The 18174-nt window shown below is 34.3% G+C and overlaps 1 protein-coding gene and 1 long non-coding RNA gene across 3 annotated transcripts; both read left to right on the forward strand.

The window, feature by feature from the left end:
* LOC107648651 (heavy metal-associated isoprenylated plant protein 39-like) lies at window positions 3256-4497 on the forward strand. Its single transcript, XM_021104391.1, has 3 exons — window positions 3256-3654; window positions 3789-3864; window positions 3979-4497. The coding sequence occupies exons 1-3, from the start codon at window positions 3649-3651 to the stop codon at window positions 4284-4286; spliced, it is 390 nt and encodes a 129-aa protein (XP_020960050.1). The 5' UTR covers window positions 3256-3648; the 3' UTR covers window positions 4287-4497.
* Window positions 5359-7282, forward strand: LOC107648160. 2 transcript variants are annotated; one of them, XR_002348661.1, is made up of 4 exons: window positions 5359-5387; window positions 5794-6514; window positions 6616-6687; window positions 6838-7282. It is a non-coding gene; the product is annotated as an uncharacterized LOC107648160 (long non-coding RNA). The 2 variants fall into 2 exon arrangements; XR_001621758.2 differs by lacking the exon at window positions 5359-5387 and having other exon boundaries at window positions 5394-6514.

The raw sequence follows: 18174 nt of genomic DNA on the forward strand, positions 1-18174 counted from the left end.
ATTAAATTCGTATATTTTTATAATTTAACTCTTTAATAATGATATTCTAATATTGTCCTTCTTTTCTACATATCTTCATGGTTAACAAAATTAATTCTCGCCAATGAACTATAGTTCAAATAGCATAGTCTTCCCATAGTCATTTAGAGGTCGCGGATTCGAGTCTTCCTATGCTTGATAAAAAAAAAACTAAATCAATTCTCTCTCAACCTTTCCAAAAGGATATTATTATTACAATTCACAACAGATTTATTTAGTAAATACAAGTGATGAAGATTTGCGACTTTGGAAGAACTTCTCGCCAATAGATCTCAGTTTACATACTTTGATGGTATTAGGATATACACTACAAAAAAATTTGATTAAAATAGCACTAATATTATGGCGGTTTTACATAACTGCCACAATTGTTGCTAATTTCGGCGGTTTTATCGTCTTCCAGAATGACCATGTTTTTATTGGCAGTTTTCATTGATTGTGGCAGGTTAAAACGCCATTATCATTAAAAAAAGGAAACATATTTAAAGCTGAGATGGTGTATTGTATATGAGAGTAATCACTAATCATCAGTATTGTTGCATGTGAGAGAGCGAGCGAGAGGGATCTGAATGTGACGAACCCTAATTTTAAGATCTCGCTCGTTGCCGGCGTTCATCTCTTGCCGCGGTATACAATGCGGTTGTTGCTGCCTTCGAAGGAGCGCTCTTCTTTGATTAGGTTTTCTGGCTTCGATTTGAGGGTTCGTTGCGCTGCCGCTTATCTCCTCGTCACCACAAGCAACGCCATCATTGCTGTCCTCGGTGGAGCTTCTGCTATCTGGTTTTATGCATCTTAGTTGATCTTGAATTTTATTAATTCTAATTTGGTTAACCTTTTACAGAGCCTTTATTTTCTTTTTCCCCTTCAATGGTGGTCCTGCTTAGTTGAATCTGAGTTTTGTGAAGCTTTCGTCTCAATAGCTCTCTAAGTATAATTCTCTTGGTTAATTTTCTTTTTCCTTCTAGGTATAATCTGAGATTGCACATGAGAGGGAAAGGAGAATGAGAGTAAGTTGATCTGAAACCCTAAAGCTTGTCACTGTCATGGTCACACCATTCATCTCGTTTCTGTCGCTTCCATCAACCTTCTGCATTCGAGTGAAGGCGCCTCCTCTATCGACGCGTTTCCAAATATGGTCACTACGTCATAGCTTATAAGATATTGAGCGAAGCACCTCTTCCATTAATGTGTCTCCTCCGCCAGTAGCAACGGTACGTTCTCACTTCTGCATTCTCTTCTTATTCGATCCACTCAACATTGCTTGTAGTGTGTTTCTGTTCATTCTCAATTTCTATTTTTATTCTCTTTCTCTTCTTGTTCATTCTCAATTGCTTGTTTTCTAACTGTATTTCGGTTCAGTATTGTTATGCTTGCCATGTGGTTGATGAATTTCCTGAGAGAGATGGAAAAGAGTGGAACTTGTTTTCTGTTATAGATGATGATTCTTTGGTGCTTATTATTATAACTACTACATGTTCATCATTGTGCATTTTTTAAATTCAAAACTAGCTTAGCTCCCAATGTGAATCCAGCAAGGACATGCCTTCTTTGTTTTCTTTTTTCATCAATGTCATGACTTGAATGTTCACATTTTATGTTGGAAAAATCAAACTACATTTACTGCATTTTAGTTTGCAGTTGACTTGTTTATATGCTAAGTTGTCTAAAGAAAGATATACTCTGCCTAGTAAATTGAATACCTGATTATTTAAAGAATCTTCATGTTGTTTATTTTGTTAATTATCTTGTAAAAAAGGATTATTTTTTATTCTTAACACAACTATATGCTGATTATGATTATGATTGAGTTACTGTTATTTTGATAATATTCATTCACCTTTGCTTTGTTGATATGATTGAGATGAATTGTTTCTAAGCCATAGAGGAAGTATCTAAAAGAACAGTGGTGTTAATTGACTGCTTTTGAAATTATTTCTCTAGTAATCTTTCTCAGGTAATTACTTACTCTCCTAGTCTTATTAACAGTCTCACTGAGTCACTGTTGAAGAAGGCACTTCATTGAAGCTGCAATATTGGCAACTACACTCTTCCCTATTAAACCCTTTCAGAGCCACCAATAACTCATATTCTGATTACGATTACACGGTAACCATTAACAATTTAACCTATGCCGTTGGCCCAACAATTAACAGAGAAGTCAAAAGATGAGGTTTTTGTTTTGATTGCAAAAAAAAAACTTACTTTTTTGTAGGATGTGCTTAACCAGTTTCATCCACCAAAGCCTGATTGATATGAAGAGTTCTATGCTTGGGTTATGAATTCAGCTACTAAGTCTTATGAAGCTGAGGTTTATATTTCTTCATTTTACATTTAATAATTACTATTGAATTGGATTATGAAGCTGTTGTTGTTGAATTGGATTTAAGTTTTGGGAATTTCTCTTTTTTTTTTATATGGTACGGTTGCAAAGTACAAGTCACAAGTCTTAAGTAACTTGAAGGGGAAGGCTCTTAAAATCTTGGAGGTTGGTCCTAACCTCAGTTATTATGCTAATGATTCCGATGTTCATGTTGTTGGCATGGATCCTAACCCAAAGATGGAGAAATATGCTCGGTCTGCGGCTAGATTGGCTGGCTTACTGCTCTCAGACTTCGAGTTTTTTCAAGCTGTATATACTATTCTCTGATCGGCTTATAGGCACTGCTTTAAGAGGAATGTTCTCATAATGAGTGAATATTAAATGTGGAATACACTAAAAGATAACGGCACTGGTTTATGGTAAAGTAGCACAAAACATTATATTTATGGAAATGGTTTCTAGGTATTTGTCAATTATGGCCTATATAGTTACAGAGCTGAATGTTAATGCTCAACTTTGTAACTATGTTAGACATATCTCTTTTGCAGACATATCAACAAATTCTTTTATTAGCTTGAAACTTGATTTTGTGCTTTGTTGTTAAGTTGTTTGCTTTAGAGAACAATGAAGTTGTTAACAATAAGGTTGTTTTATGTGCAGGTGATGAAGATAAATTGATTTGAAACTATTTAGAAGATGGAAGCTACTTAAATAAGAACCAGTTGAAGATAGACATCATCTTTTCATTCATCTGGTGAATATTAACATGCTGAACTTAAATAGTGCTTGTGACCTTGAAATAATTAGTTTAAATTTAGTATTAGCATGCAGTTTTCTTATCAGTAGAGGTTGCTGCAGTAGCTGCAAGAGCTTTAATGCCAGAGCAACATGTTCCTAATGGTTTACCACTTCCACTCACCAAGTAACTCACACAAGGTTTTAGGTTCTTAATCACATCACTGCATGATGAAATTGTGGCCTCAGAACTAGTTATTGATTAGCTATCTTTATAACCTCAGAACTAGCTATCTTTATAACCTCATCATTATTGAGTTCTTGGGATCCATCCACGAAACTATTATCCTACTAATTTTCCCCTTGACTCAGTTGACCCCTCTTCTCTCTCTACCCTCTTCTTCTTCCTATATAATCTTCCTCACACTTTGCTTCAATTCACCACCTTCACTTCAATTCTAATACACATAAATTCCTTTGCAACTTCAATCTTTCTTATTAGCCTCTCTACTTAATTAGAGATCACAAGTTTCATTATCATTTCTCAATCAACAATGAAGGTTAGTTAGAAGTTTATCCTACATTAAATAAAGTATATATGAGTATTTAGTTTATTGTTAATTATTTCGTTTCATGTATGATATGTTAATATTAGTCCTAATAAAATCTTTTATTGATTTGTGTTGTTCAACAGAAAGTTGTGTTGAAGTTGGATTTACATGGTGACAAAATCAAGCAAAAAGCTATGAAAACTGTCTCTGGCATTTCAGGTACTTGAAATAATTCTACCATCGCATCTCTTATTTTATTAAGCACATTAATAAATAACATTTAATTAATTTATAGTAATTATTTATTTATTTATTTTTATTTTATTTTTGCAGGGGTTGAATCAGTATCTGTGGACATGAAGGAAAAGAAAATGAGTTTAATTGGTGAAATTGATCCGGTACATGTAGTAGGGAAATTACGAAAATGGTGTCACACAGAAATATTATCAGTTGGGCCAGCTAAGAAGGAAGAAGCTAAGAAGCCAAAAGAGAATAAGAAACAAGAAGCTGCAAAGATATATGAAGCATATCCACTTTATTACCAAATGAGACTAGCAACTACAAAATATCATTATCAACCATACCAATATGCTACAAGTGGTGGAGAAGAAGAATATAATAACGGCTGTGTGATCTTCTAGATTATTACTATGATTATGGAATGATTATGATGAAGAATCACATGAAAATTGAAATTCTCATCAATGAGAATAAGTGAATGTAATGTGTGCTGGATAAGTATATATGTTGGTACTTCAATTCATAGATGTAAAATTTGATGCCAAGTTTTGATTTGTTATATGTTATTCGTTATTAGTAATAACTAACGAAGTTTTGAGAGATTTTTGTTCAGTCCTATGGTGCACAAGTTTTTTTCTGATATACTCTGTTATAGTAGTTTTATTGGTTCAGCTTTTTAGTTCCTTCATCATTGATTATAATTAATTATACACGTTTTATTAATCTTTGTGTTGATAGCTTAATTAACACCATTGTGGAGAGGAACAAAGATAGCTTAATTAGCAGAACTTGTCCATCATGCGGTCATCATATCAAATGCCAACAAGACCACCAGGTTATTAATTTCTTTACATTTTTGTACTTCAATTTTTGTATTTCAATTTTTGAATGAAAAGAACCAAAGCTGGGAGATTTTTGTTTTCGGCTTTTAGCCTATAGTTGCCTGGCTCACGCTAGATTAATTTAGGTACATTGGACTCTAGTTTTTAATTAAAAACAAGATCGCGTTAATTTGAGTAAACGAGGATCGTGCTATAGTCTTAGGGTCTATATATGTATACAGTGATCTTACTAAGTTCAAGCTACATTAATTTGGAACATTGACATGTGAATTATAAATCACGGTGTTCTAGGTGCAAATAAGTAATGTGTTAGTTTCAGTTCACACTAAAGTTTTGAGATAAAATTTTGGCTGCACGAGCTGCCCTATATTAGCTTGAGCATTTTATTTAATTTTGATGTATTAAAATATTATTAGTCCGCTGTTTATCTGGGAAACAAAACTGCTTAATTTTGCTTGGTGTCTCGTTATAAGTTTGTACTGAAACTGCATTTTTAGTTCTACATTTACTGCTTATATTAATGACACGTGGTGTAAAATATGTTTGAAGAAACTAATCTGATAGGAATCAATCTATAGCAACGTGTTGGTCTTGTTAGATCAAGTAAAGAAATGAGATCACCGGCCATCCAAAAACGGCTATGTTCCTCCAAATAAAGAGGTCTAATCACTTTACTCTGAAGTTCCCTTTAAGATTGACTAATCTCTTTCGACTTTGATAGATTTATCTCCTAAAATCTTGATATCTTAGTCTGGATTTGAGATGATTTATATTCTAAGTTACGTTGCCCTATCACACACTTCATATGGTATAGGCTTACTGGTAAATAATGTATAAACTTCTACCACATTTTCCTAAAGTTTAACTTAATTACGAAGAGTGGGTGTAAAATATATTGAAATTGTTAAGGACTTGTTCATATAAGCTCTGGTACAGTGTTAAGCATAAGTTTCCTTGAAGCTTAAAGTTTGTTTTCCTTAAAGTGCCCCCAAATAGTGCAGTATACTTCTCCATAATTTATATCTTAATTAAGATCCTGCTGATTTAGCTTTTATCTTTTATACAGGATTGGGGGCAGCCTGGCTTTACTTTAATATGAAAGAAGACGATTTGGTAACATCATAAAAGAGTGTGTAACTTCACTGTTCTTTTTCATCGTTGTGTTCTTGTTTCCTATATCAGCATGGAAAATCCCATACCTCCCTTTGAACTTATTATCAACTTATCATTTGGAAATTGGATACTCTCAAGATTTGTTATATTTCATACATGAATCAATCATAAGCTAGATTGTCAAGATCTATTAGTAATATGGTTATTGTGCAGTTATAAGAAATTTTCATAGTAGAATTGCTAATTTAAGATAGTAGATTTCAAACTAAAGTGTAATAAGTTGCTTGGTTAAATTTATTTTGTGTTGTCCAAGTTAATGGTTTAACTAGTTTAACTATTAATTGTTAACTCTTTGATTCTTTATTTTTCTTTTCTTGATTTTGGTTTGGGTTCCATCGAATTTTGTATAGTTTTTTTTCCTTCTTCACTCGATGCCATTTAATACTTGATTTTGGTTTGGGTTCCATCAAATTTTTTTATTTATTATTTCTCGAGTAATCACTTAATTTGACCCTTTATAAAGGATAAAATCATTTTGATTTAAGAAGCAGTATTCTCTTCATCTTATAATAACTGTTTTGAATTGCATTTGTAATCTAATGCAACCATTTCAATAAGAACCAGCTTTCAGGTGCCCCCAAACTTTTCAGCTCTAACATGGTGCTCATTCAGGGGTAAGTTCATATATTTTATTTTATTTTTTCAAAAATTGGTGTTATAAGCTTGTGATGTCATCTATTTTACCATTTTAACAACCTTTTCTTTTTCCTTGCAGATTATTTGATGGAAATGATTTATCTGGTTCTATACCAGAAACATTAGGACTAGTTAAGACACTTGAGGTTCTGTAAGTAATTGCCTCGTATTTCAGTTTTTTAATAAATTTTCTCGACTCTTTCTACCAATCTAATTTTATTTTTTCTCTTTATATTATTTGACTAGTTATATATTGTTTCTAATGACATTTTTTCATTGTTATAATTTCAATTTATAACAGCCGGCTTGATAGAAATTCCCTGACATGAGAAGTTCCTACAAATCTTTGTAAGAGATGAGTTTGGATAATGAAGTTGGAGTGTTGGAGTAAGAAACAAAGATGTTGGAGCAAGTTCCTAAGATGAAACTCACACAAGAGACCAAGAAACTAAGGCAGACTTGTTTTAAAGTTAAATACAAAAGGAGAAAACTTTTGGCTTCCAAATCTTATTCATCATCACTTAGCTAAGCTACTTGTCTTGTATATTCATATTCTAAGTAGTAAAAATAGCACTTATTAGATGATTCAAATACATTATTAGATATTAACATAGTTTAGGAAACTGGATGGTAGATTTGACTGATTAGTGTTGATTGTAATGCTTGTATTTTGATAAGTTTAGTAAGACAAAGTTTTGTATAGGAGTTATTACTTTTGATTTTTAATAATAAAAAATTATATATTATATTAATATTTTGTTTATGAGTTATATAATATTTCATTTATGGATTATATTTTTTGCTATTGTGAAATTTTAATCACAAAATTATTTATTTAATGCGATAAAAATGACGGTAAAAATTATTTTTTTAAACGATAAAAAATGTCACTGTCAGCGTAAAACGGCGGTTCAAAAATGCCATTTTAACCAGCCAAAATGCTACTATCAGGATAAAAATGGCGGTTAAAAAATGCCGTTTTAACCAACCAAAATGCCACTCTGTCAAGGTAATAATGGCGGTTCAAACCGCCATTTTAACCTATTCAAAAACTGCCATTTTAACCCTGGAAATAACGGAGGTTTGAACTGCCGTTTTAACCAACCAAAACGCCACTCTGTCAGGGTAATAATGGCGGTTCAAATTACCGTTTTAACCTATTCAAAAACTGCCATTTTAACCTTGGAAATAACGGCGGTTTGAACTGCCGTTTTAACCTATTCAAAAATCGCCGTTTTAACCCAGGAAATTGTGGCGGTTTTCAGAAAACCGCCGTAATAACCAGAATGGCGCCCAGAATTATGTCATTTTCTGAAACCGCCGTTTCTGGTAATAATGGCGATTCAAACAGCCGTAAATACCCAAAAAAACCGCCATTTTAACTAGATTTTTTTGTAGTGATATATGTATGTCATAATTAGTGAAAGGGAAATATTTGGTAACCAAAGAAAATTAGTCAAAAACAGCCATACTTGCCTTATTTCGCATTCATTAGTTGTTGTGATAATTAATGAATACTAAATAAGGCAAGTTCTGACTGTTTTTTTGTCACTCTAGCATTACCATTAGTTAAATTAGTTAGAAAATTAGAGTGGTTAGGACTGATTTAGTTTGTTAGACAGTTAGGAGTAGGTTTGTTACTATACCTTGCTATATAACTCAGAGCATTGAGACTTGAATGTACAAATTTTATTCATTTCTAATTGTACAATTTAGAATCACTCAGATTTACAATTCTCTTTCTTTCTCTTCTCTCATATTCAAGCCATGCTTCATCTCCAAGAATTAAACATGCTATCCAGAACCATATCTTAATCAACATCGTGATCAAATTTCTTGTTCAAATTTCTTTTTCTTTTTCTCTTGATCAATTTCTTGATCTAATTTCTGCAACATCGATATGGCGCTTATCTTATCAAATTTAATAGCTGTATCTACGAATGCTTTGGTGCCAGTCCAAGACAAACTCGATGAACACAATTATACAACATAGAACCACAGTGCTTTACTTACGATTCAAAACTTGGAGAAAGAAAATCATATCGATCAATCCGTTGAAAATTCCACCGCAATTTAGAAAGTTTCTGCTACTACTGAAAAGGATCCTACCACTGCTACTACAAAAAGGGATGATGTTCAATCCAAGAGAGGTTTAGAATCTTCCAAGAAAATAATTCAAGACTTCACAAAATTTAAGGAATGAAAGTACAATGATCTAGCACTAGTGACATGGCCCATGGGCCTTAGCTTCAATGATAAATACATTCCAAAATACGGTAGTAAATTGTTCTTTCTTTCATAATCACTAAAGACAAATTAACAATTATGCTACCTTGTCTTTAAGAACCATGATACAAAATCTTAAACTCAATTGAGATATATGAAGAAGACATCTACAATTGCTGAATATTTAGCATCAATTAGGAAATTAGTTGACTAACTACTAGCTATTATCTATTCTTTCCAAGAGGATGATCACATTCAAGTTATCTTGGATGGTTTAATTGAAGATTATCAAGGGTACATCACATCTGTTATGAGACGAATGGCCAATTTCACTAACCAAGAAGCTGAATCTTTCTTTCTAGCTTATGAGGACATGCTTGAACGTTTCAAAAGATTAACCATGGAAAAGCTCTTGCTCATTTCACTCAAGCTTCATCAAATTTTGAGTCAAATATAGGTAGAGAAATTTGTGGTAGATGTGGCAAAGGAGGAAGAATCTTAAGAGGAGGAATATTCACCAATCCAAGACCATAATGCTAACTTTGTGGAATAGTTGGTCATGTGGTTTAGATTGCTATTTTCAATATTTTATAGTTCCAAAATTCATCAAATGCATTATCTTCATCAACTCCAACTCAAGCTCAAAATCCTTACTCGAACACATATCCTCTCCTCCTTCAGCAAATTTTCATCAACCTAGAACGTACATGTCAACTTTATTAGTCATGAATGAAGCTCCTTATATCCAAATTCGAGAGCAACTCATCACATCACTATTAAGCATGCTAACATCCTCATTTTCAATGACTCAATTCAAGGACTAGATGAAATATTTGTTGGTAATGGTTAGAGAGTTCCTATTCATGATTCTGGTTCTTCCTTTCTAATTTATAAAAATACTCATACGTGTTTCCTTCTCAAAAATATTTTACATGTTCCTCAGATCACTCAAAAACTTTTAAGTGTGTCAAAATTTACAGAAGATAATATGGCGTGTTTTGGATTTTGGCGTAAAATTTTCCTTATTTATGATAAGGTTTTTAGTAAACATCTCCTCAAAGGCATAGTTAGAGGAGACATTTACTCATTTGACCATTTAGTTGTTCCTAAATCTGTAAAGAATGATACTGCTTTCTTTGCTATTTCTTTGAATGTTATTATAAATAAATTAGATGCCTCTAAAGCATTTTATAATTTTTCTTCTTCATGTACAAGAACTTCGACACACAACTCTTCAAACTGTTCAAACTATAATTGATGCCTAGGCATCTTTAGTTGTGTTTAGGTTTATTTTTGAATAGTTTTTTTAGATTTGAATTAAATTTCTTATGTCTTTAGTAAAGTTTTTATGATTAATCATATATTTGGAGTTGTTTTAGAATGATTATGTTTTCAAGATATGTTTAAGTAAATCGGAATAAAATTTATAAGAAAACACAAGTGCACTTCCAGGGAAGAAACACAAGGCTAGTGCTAGGTTTCAAGAGACCAAGCCCAGTGCCAGCAGAGGGGAGCCTAGCACCAGGAACAGGCGCCTAACTCCAAGAATTGGTGCTCAGCCCCCTACCTCCAAGCCAAGCGCCCAAATGGACGCCCAACTTCCTTGCTCTAGAGCTCGACGCCTTCGTGCTTGGGAGGACCCAAAATGGGTTGGTGCCCAACTCCTAGGGGTGGCGCCCAGTGATAAACTATTATTTTATGGTTTATCTTGTGCTGATTTGAGTGGCTTTTATCAAGCCTTTGCACACTTATTCATACAATTTGCATGATTTTACAATTCCTTCCCAATTTTGTGTTATAATTGAAAACTTGCTTCCTAAGCCTTTAAATTGTATATTTTTAATTTCCTTTTTTTCCATTCGATGCCGTGATTTGTGCGTTAAGTGTTTTCAGGCTTATTAAGGCAGGAATGGCTTAGAGGATGGAGAGGAAGCTTGCAAAAATGGAAGGAGTACAAGAAATAGAGAAGACAACCAGCGAGCAGCGATGCGCACGCATGGCACACGCGTGCGCATGCCTGACGCGTACGCGTGACACGCGAAGTTGACCAGCGACGCGTACGCGTGACTGACGCATACGCATCACATGCGCTACCTGCAGAATTCACAGAAAATGCTGGGGGCAATTTTGGGGCGAGTTTGGACCTAGTTTCCAGCCCAAAAACACAGACTAGAGCCATGGGACAAGCAGAGACTCAACACACATTCTCATTCGCATAGTTTTAGATTTTAGATTGGAATCTTAGAGAGAACATACACTCTTCCTCTAGGATTTCTACACATTCATAGTTTTTATATTTTATGCTTTTGCTTGGAATATTGAGAAGAGTCATTACCTCCGTTGAAGTTGCTATTATTCTAGTTTGCTTTCTTATTCCTTTACTTTTTGATTACTCATTGATCCTGTTTAGATACGTATGTTGCATTTTGGGATTTATTAATACAAAGAACTATTTTTAATTTTAATTAAATTTTCAATTCCTAGTTTATTTAATTTATTATGTCTTCTTCTTATATTTCTGCGAATGTTATATTCATGTCAATGGAGTAGACTCCCAACTTGACTTGGGGGTTGATTAAAAGGAGACCCTTGAGTTGAAATGCTCAAGTAATTAGTTAAATTGGAAGTTGTTGGCTAACTCTCTATTTACTAACCCTAATCCATCCCAAGGGAGAGGACTAGGACTTACGAATAAGAGTTAGCTCAATCATTTGACTTTCCTTTATTTAGTAAGGGTTAACTAAGTGAAAACAACAATCTCTTGATATTAGACTTGAGAGAATTCCAACAAGGATAGAACTTCCAATTAATCATTCCCCCGATCAAGGCTTTTTATTCGATTATATAAATCTCTTTTAATTTACATTGCTTTAATTCACAACCCTTTATTTTTCTGTTCTCCAACTCTCAAAAATCTCTCAGAAAACTCCTGATTAATAAAATAGCACCCTTTTGTCAACTCATTGGGAGACGACCTGGGATTTCTACTCCCAGCATTTTCATTCTAATTTTGTGAGAATCCTTTTAAATTGATGAGTGGATTTTCGTTGGTTAAGAACTGTACTTACAGTGCTGTTCTTACCATAATTTCTTAATTGGCTGATTTTCGCTCGCATCACCCAGCGCCACCTAACTCTAATATACTGGGTGCCCAACGCCCAATCCCAGAGCCTGGCTCTAAAGTGAATTTCCAACTTGCAGTAGCCCAGAATTCCTCAAAATCCAGCACCAATGGATCAAGCCTAGTGCCAAGATCATAGTCCACTCTCACGAAGCTCTAAATTCAACCAAAGATTCAAGATTTAAATGATTAGTTAACATTAGCTTCTTCTATAAAGATAAGATTTGGTTGTTAGGATTTAGTTTAGATTAGGTTTGAATTATTATTTTGAATTTGAATAAGTTGTTATCTTATCTTTTAGAGATAAGAAGATATCATTAATTTTTAAATTTCAATAGTTAGGAAGTTAGAATATAAATAAGTGAATAAGGTTCACAGAGAGGGAACATCTACAGATCATCGAACAATAACTAGATCTATCCAGCACCTCATTAGTTTTAGGTTGTTTTCTTTTCTACCATGTGCAACTAAACTTTTTCTTGTTAAAGGTTAAGAGCTCTATTTGATTTTGTGGATTAGTAATGTAAGTATTTTCTTTATTTTGATTTATGTTTTTCTACTTTTTATAGATTGAGTCTCGTTCTTCATCTTTGATGGTTAGAAGTATTGGAAAATATTCTAATTATGTCTTGGATTCTGTTATTACTTTGGAAAATTTAATATCAGAATTATTTTGAATCTTTTTCTCATGATTTTCAACTTGACTAGGGATAGTATTTTGAAAGTTGTGTGACTTTAAATTGAAACCATGCTTAACCTCTTTGAATTTGTTGACCAAGGAATTGGCGACTAATTAAGTTCAGAAAAATTAAATTTTCAAAGAATTGGAATTTGATTATAAATTATTTGCCGTGAAAAGATTTTTACATGATTCAAAGTAGAAAACCATAAGCATTATTTTTTCTAAGAGTTAAACATCTCCGAAGACTTTAAAATCCCATACATTAATTACTTTCCTAAATCTATAAGCTTTCTCTCGTTCAACTTCAACATACTTCTTCACTATTCTTTACTTCTATATTAAGATTCACAATCCTCTTGCCAATGTTTGATTGATCTAATCAGAGATTCAATTAGACGTTGCTTGATTCAATCCGTTAATCTTCGTAGGAATGATATCCACTCACCGTGGTATTACTTGGAGTGATTTGGTACGCTTGTTTAATATCCAAGCGTATCAATTTTGGCTCATCAAGTTTTTGACACCGTTGCCAGGGATTAATTGAGATTGACAACATACATCTGGTTGATTCACTAAATTAGATCTTGTTTTATTTTATTTTTTTTATTTTCATTATCTTGTTTAATTCTTCTTTTCTTCTTTATTCCAAACGGTACGCTTTACTTTCTTTCTTTGTGTATGCTAAGGAGCAATGAAGTCGAATGCCATGGATGCGATCTTAGCACTCAATAAACTCTTATTTTAGCAAATCTCCTCACTCACAAAACAAATAGAACAAATTCAAGCTTCACAAGTTACTGCATATGATTTATGTGGAGGAGCACACAAGAAAGAAACGTGTGAACTATTTCATCCCACCACTGAACAAGTTAACTACATGGAATATTTCTCAAAGCTAGGAAATAAACCATATTTCACTAGACAGAGGGATTATCCTAATGTTGGTTAGGGTAGTCAAGGGCAAAGGTACTTCAAAATTTCATATCAACAGCAAGTAAATTCGATACAATTCCAAAATCCACTTGAGCTTGCTGTGGAGAGATTGTTTCAATCCACTGCTGGGTTTGTTCAACAAACCCAAAATTTCACGCAAGATACGAGAACAAACTTCAAAAATCATGAAATTTTTATAAAAAATTTGGAGGTACAAGTGGAGTGTATTGCCAAGCAATTAGCAGAAAAGCAGAAAAAATCCTCCCCAAGTAAGACAATGCCAAATCCTACAAAGGAATGTGAGGTAATCAATGTAAGGGGTCTACACCCTAGTGAGCCAAAAAGAAGCATGAAAGGTGACTTGATTAACTCATTGATTTAAGAAGTACTTAATAAATGGGTCTTAAAGAATTCTTCACAACACTCAAACAGTGAAAAAGAAGAGAAGCTGGTAGACATGTGTTCAACGGAGAGGACACTCTCAAATGACACCAAGAAAAAAGATGGACCACCAAGGCTAGAATTAAAGCCTTTAGCAACCACCCTCAAATATGCATTCCTTGGTAACAAGGAGACCTACCCGATGATTATAAATGCTTCATTGAATAAAAAAGAAGAAGATGAACACTTGCAAGTATTAAGGGAGTACAAGACTGCTATTGGGTGGACAATCAGCGATCTGAAGGGAATAAGGCCCACTATGTGCATGCACAAGATTTTACTTGAAGAAGACTCTAAACCTGTGATGCAAGCACAAAGAAGGCTTAACCCAACAATAAAGGACGTTTTTCACAAAGAGGTAATGAAGTTGTTGGATACAAAAATCATATACCCCATCTCTGACAGTCCAAGGGTAAGTCCGGTACAAGTGGTTCCAAAGAAGGAAGGGATCACGGTAATCTCTAATGAAAAACATGAATTGATCCTTACAAGAACGTTCACTGGCTGGAGAATGTGCATTGACTACCGGAGATTCAACATGGCAACAAAGAAGGACCGCTTTTCTCTCCCATTCATTGATCAAACATTGGAAAGGCTTGCTGGCCATGCATTCTATTGCTTTCTTGATGGATATTCGGGGTATAACCAAATTGTGGTTGACCCTCTTAACCAAGAAAATACTGCATTCACATGCCCTTATGAAGTTTTTGCCAATTTGAGAATGTCGTTCGGGTTGTGCAATGCACCCCCCTTTTTTCAAAGGTGCATGCTTTTTATTTTTTTTGATATGGTAGAAAAATTTATAGAAGTGTTTATGGATGATTTTTCTGTATTTGGTGACACATTTAACACTTGCTTGCACCACTTGTCATTAGTTTTGAAAAGGTTCCAAGAAGAAAACCTAGTTTTAAATTGGAAAAGTTACCATTTTATGGTCATGAAATGAGTTGTTCTTAGACACCGGATCTCAATTAAAGGCATAGAGGTTGATAAACCCAAAGTAGAGGTAATTAAAAAATTACCACCATCGGTGAATATGAAGGCAATCCGAAGTTTATTGGAACATGCAGACTTTTATAGGAGATTTATAAAAGATTTTTCAAAAATTACAAAACCACTGAGTACTTTATTAATCAAAGAAGCTCTGTTTGTTTTCAATAGAGAATGCCTACATGCCTTTGAAACTTTGAAAGCCAAGTTGTGTGTGCACCAAATAATTGCCCCACTTGATTGGTCTACACCATTTGAGTTAATGTGTGATGCTAGTGACTATGTTGTAGGCGCAATCCTGGGGCAAAGAAAGGACAAGTTATTATAACTGAGAAAGAACCGTTAGCTGTTGTATTTGTTTTTGATAAATTTAGATCTTATTTAATTGGTTCAAAAGTAATTGTCTACACTAATTATTTTGTTCTTAAGTATCCTTTATTTAAACAGGATGCCAAACCAAGACTGATAAAATAGGTATTGTTGCTTCAAGAATTTGATATTGAAATCCGGGATAGGAAGGGAACAGAGAATTCTGTGGTAGACCACCTATCCAGGATTCATTCTGAAGAAACTCAAGCACCATAAATACCCTTTAAAAAAGAATTTTCAGATGAACAACTCTTAGCCATTAGAGTTATGCCATGATTTGCTGGCATGGCTAACTACAAGGCTAGAGGAATCATTCCTAAGAAATTTAATTGAAAGCAAAGAAGAAAGTTAATTCATGATTCCCGCTACTTCATATGGGATGACTCATATCTTTTCAAAAGATGTTTTAACAATATCATATGGAGGTGCATTTTCGAAGAAGAGATCCAAGGTGTACTGTGGCATTATTACAGTTCAAACTATGGTGGAGTGGAGAGAAGACGGCGGCAAAAGTGCTTCAAAGTAGCCTCTATTGGCCCACTCTTTTTAAGGACGCCCGATCCTTTGTTGAAAAAAGTGATAGATGCCAAAGATCCAAAAATCTATCCTGGAGACATGAGATGTCACAAAATTACATACTTGAAGTGGAATTGTTTATTGTGTGGGGAGTTGATTTCATGGGATCCTTCCCCTCCTCACACTCAAACCTCTACATACTAGTGGTCGTTGACTACGTATCTAAGTGGGTGAAAGTGATGCCATCAGTAGGGATGTAAGTTATCGAATGAAAAACCGAAAAAACCGGTTTTTTTTATTTTTCCCAATTAAACCAATCGGTTCGATTTGGTTTTTGGTTGGCTTGGTAGAAATCGAACCGAACCGAACTGAACCAAACTGAGAAAGATGTTCCATAGTGGTTCTTTTTACTGGTTTACCCTTAGTTTAACCTAGGAATAAGACCCTAAATTTGAATACCTTCATTCTCTTTCCTTTTCACTCGCGCAACCTTAGTCCTCACTCCTCACACAGACACCCACTCACCCACAGCTCACTTCCATCTTCCATTCTTCCTCCTCCATCCACCATGAAGGAAGTCCTCCTTCGTCACTCGAAGCCATCGCAAGTCATCCATTCATCTCCTCGCAGACTCGCAGGCATAGCAAAGAGCAGCAGAGCACCGTCATCTAGCCCGCAGCGTCGTCCAGTTTGTGCCCTCGTGCAGTCCACATCGTCGTCCTATCCGCGCCGAATCAACAAACCCTAAGTCGTTGCAACAAACCCTAAACGGAGCAGCACTCCAGTCGCCGAGCCCTCTCCTGCAAAAAGCAACTGAACAATGTCTTCTTCGAAGGTTAGAATGTGATTTTCATATTTTTATAGTTGATTAAAGGCATATATATTAGTTAAATTCACAAATCAATATATTGTTCAGCCATTTTGCGAAGAATAATCCATTTTTTAATTTCACAGAAGTTGACAAATGCTCTCTGTAGTTTGTAAATTTTTTTAATATTGCGAAGAATATTGTTCCTGATTGTTGTTGCTGGTCTGGTTAATTAAGAAGACGAGTTTGACTAAAATTATTGTATCTGATTGTTATTGTTGGTCTGTGCTTAAATAGGAAGATGAGTTTGACTAACCTAAATACAAACACCCCATTAGAAAACAAAAATCAATAACTATAGTGACTAACCTAAATTGGATCATTATGCATACAAAACAAGAATTGAATGGCAGATCCTTATTCCTTGCCTTTTGTTCCAACAAGAATGGGAATGTGAGTGTTGTGAGTGTAAGTGGAACAGTTTTGAGAGCATTGCTGATGCTATGTTGTTCTAGAAATTATGTTGGCTTTGGAGGATATTTTGGGGTGTTCAATCTTGCTGAGATTGATGAGGGAAGTTGGTGAACTTTTGGGGTTGAAAATAATTGGTGTGGATTTTTGGAAACTTTTGGTGTGAAAACAATTGGAGGATCCTTTCATAGCTTATGTTTATAATTTATAATCTATATTGATTTCTTTGTTTTATTTTTGACTATCAAGGAAATCTTCCATCATCGCTCGAAGCTATCGCAAGTCATCCATTCATCTCCGTCGCAGGCTCACAGGCGTAGTAGCAAAGAGTAGCGTCATCGTGTAGCCAGAAGCATCGTCCAGTTCGCATCCTCATGCAGTCCTGAGTCCACGCCGTCGTCCAGTCATAAGCCATCGCAACAAACCCTAAGCCGTGGTAACAAACCCTAAGCGGAGCAGCACTTCAGTCGCCGAGCAACACTCTGGTCACCGAGCCCTCTCCTGCAAAAAGCAACTGAACAATGTCTTCTTCGGAGGTTAGAATTTAATTTAAGAAAATTTTTCATGATATTGTTAGAAGCAAAAATTACTGTTAGAAACTAGAAACTCTCATTTCAGTAGATCTTATCATAATCCATTTGGAGCTTAAGATATTTGTATGTTTCAGCAATTTTAATTTAATAAATTAAGTAGGGAAATTTTATTTGAAGATTATGGTATGGTAGTTGATTAATTTGCACATGATGAACATTTGTGATATATATCATGTAAGTGTAGCTATTTGAATCCAGAATATACATTTATTTATTTATTTATGTGGATATTTTTATGTGGTCTTGGCTTGCTACTTGCTAATCTTGTCTAATGAGTTTTGAATATTATATAATTAATCTTGGTGTCTTTTTGCTCTTGTTTTGAATGAATGTGTGTATGTAATTGTAAACCTAAAAATACTAGAAAAGTTACAACTCACATTGGAATTAAAGGTCATCATCGTCATCATTAAGAAATTTTCAATTTATATATAGAACATACATGTCCCTCATTTCATTAATTTTATGTTGCTGTCTCTGATTGTTTA

This window comes from Arachis ipaensis, chromosome B06, assembly GCF_000816755.2.
Source record: "Arachis ipaensis cultivar K30076 chromosome B06, Araip1.1, whole genome shotgun sequence".
In the NCBI taxonomy this organism is placed as follows: Eukaryota; Viridiplantae; Streptophyta; class Magnoliopsida; order Fabales; family Fabaceae; genus Arachis; species Arachis ipaensis.

Bases quoted from the DNA above. Each gene is read 5' to 3' on its own strand.
- LOC107648651 (XM_021104391.1), top strand. The intron at 3,865-3,978 runs GTACTTGAAATA...TTATTTTTGCAG, and splicing joins AACTGTCTCTGGCATTTCAG to GGGTTGAATCAGTATCTGTG.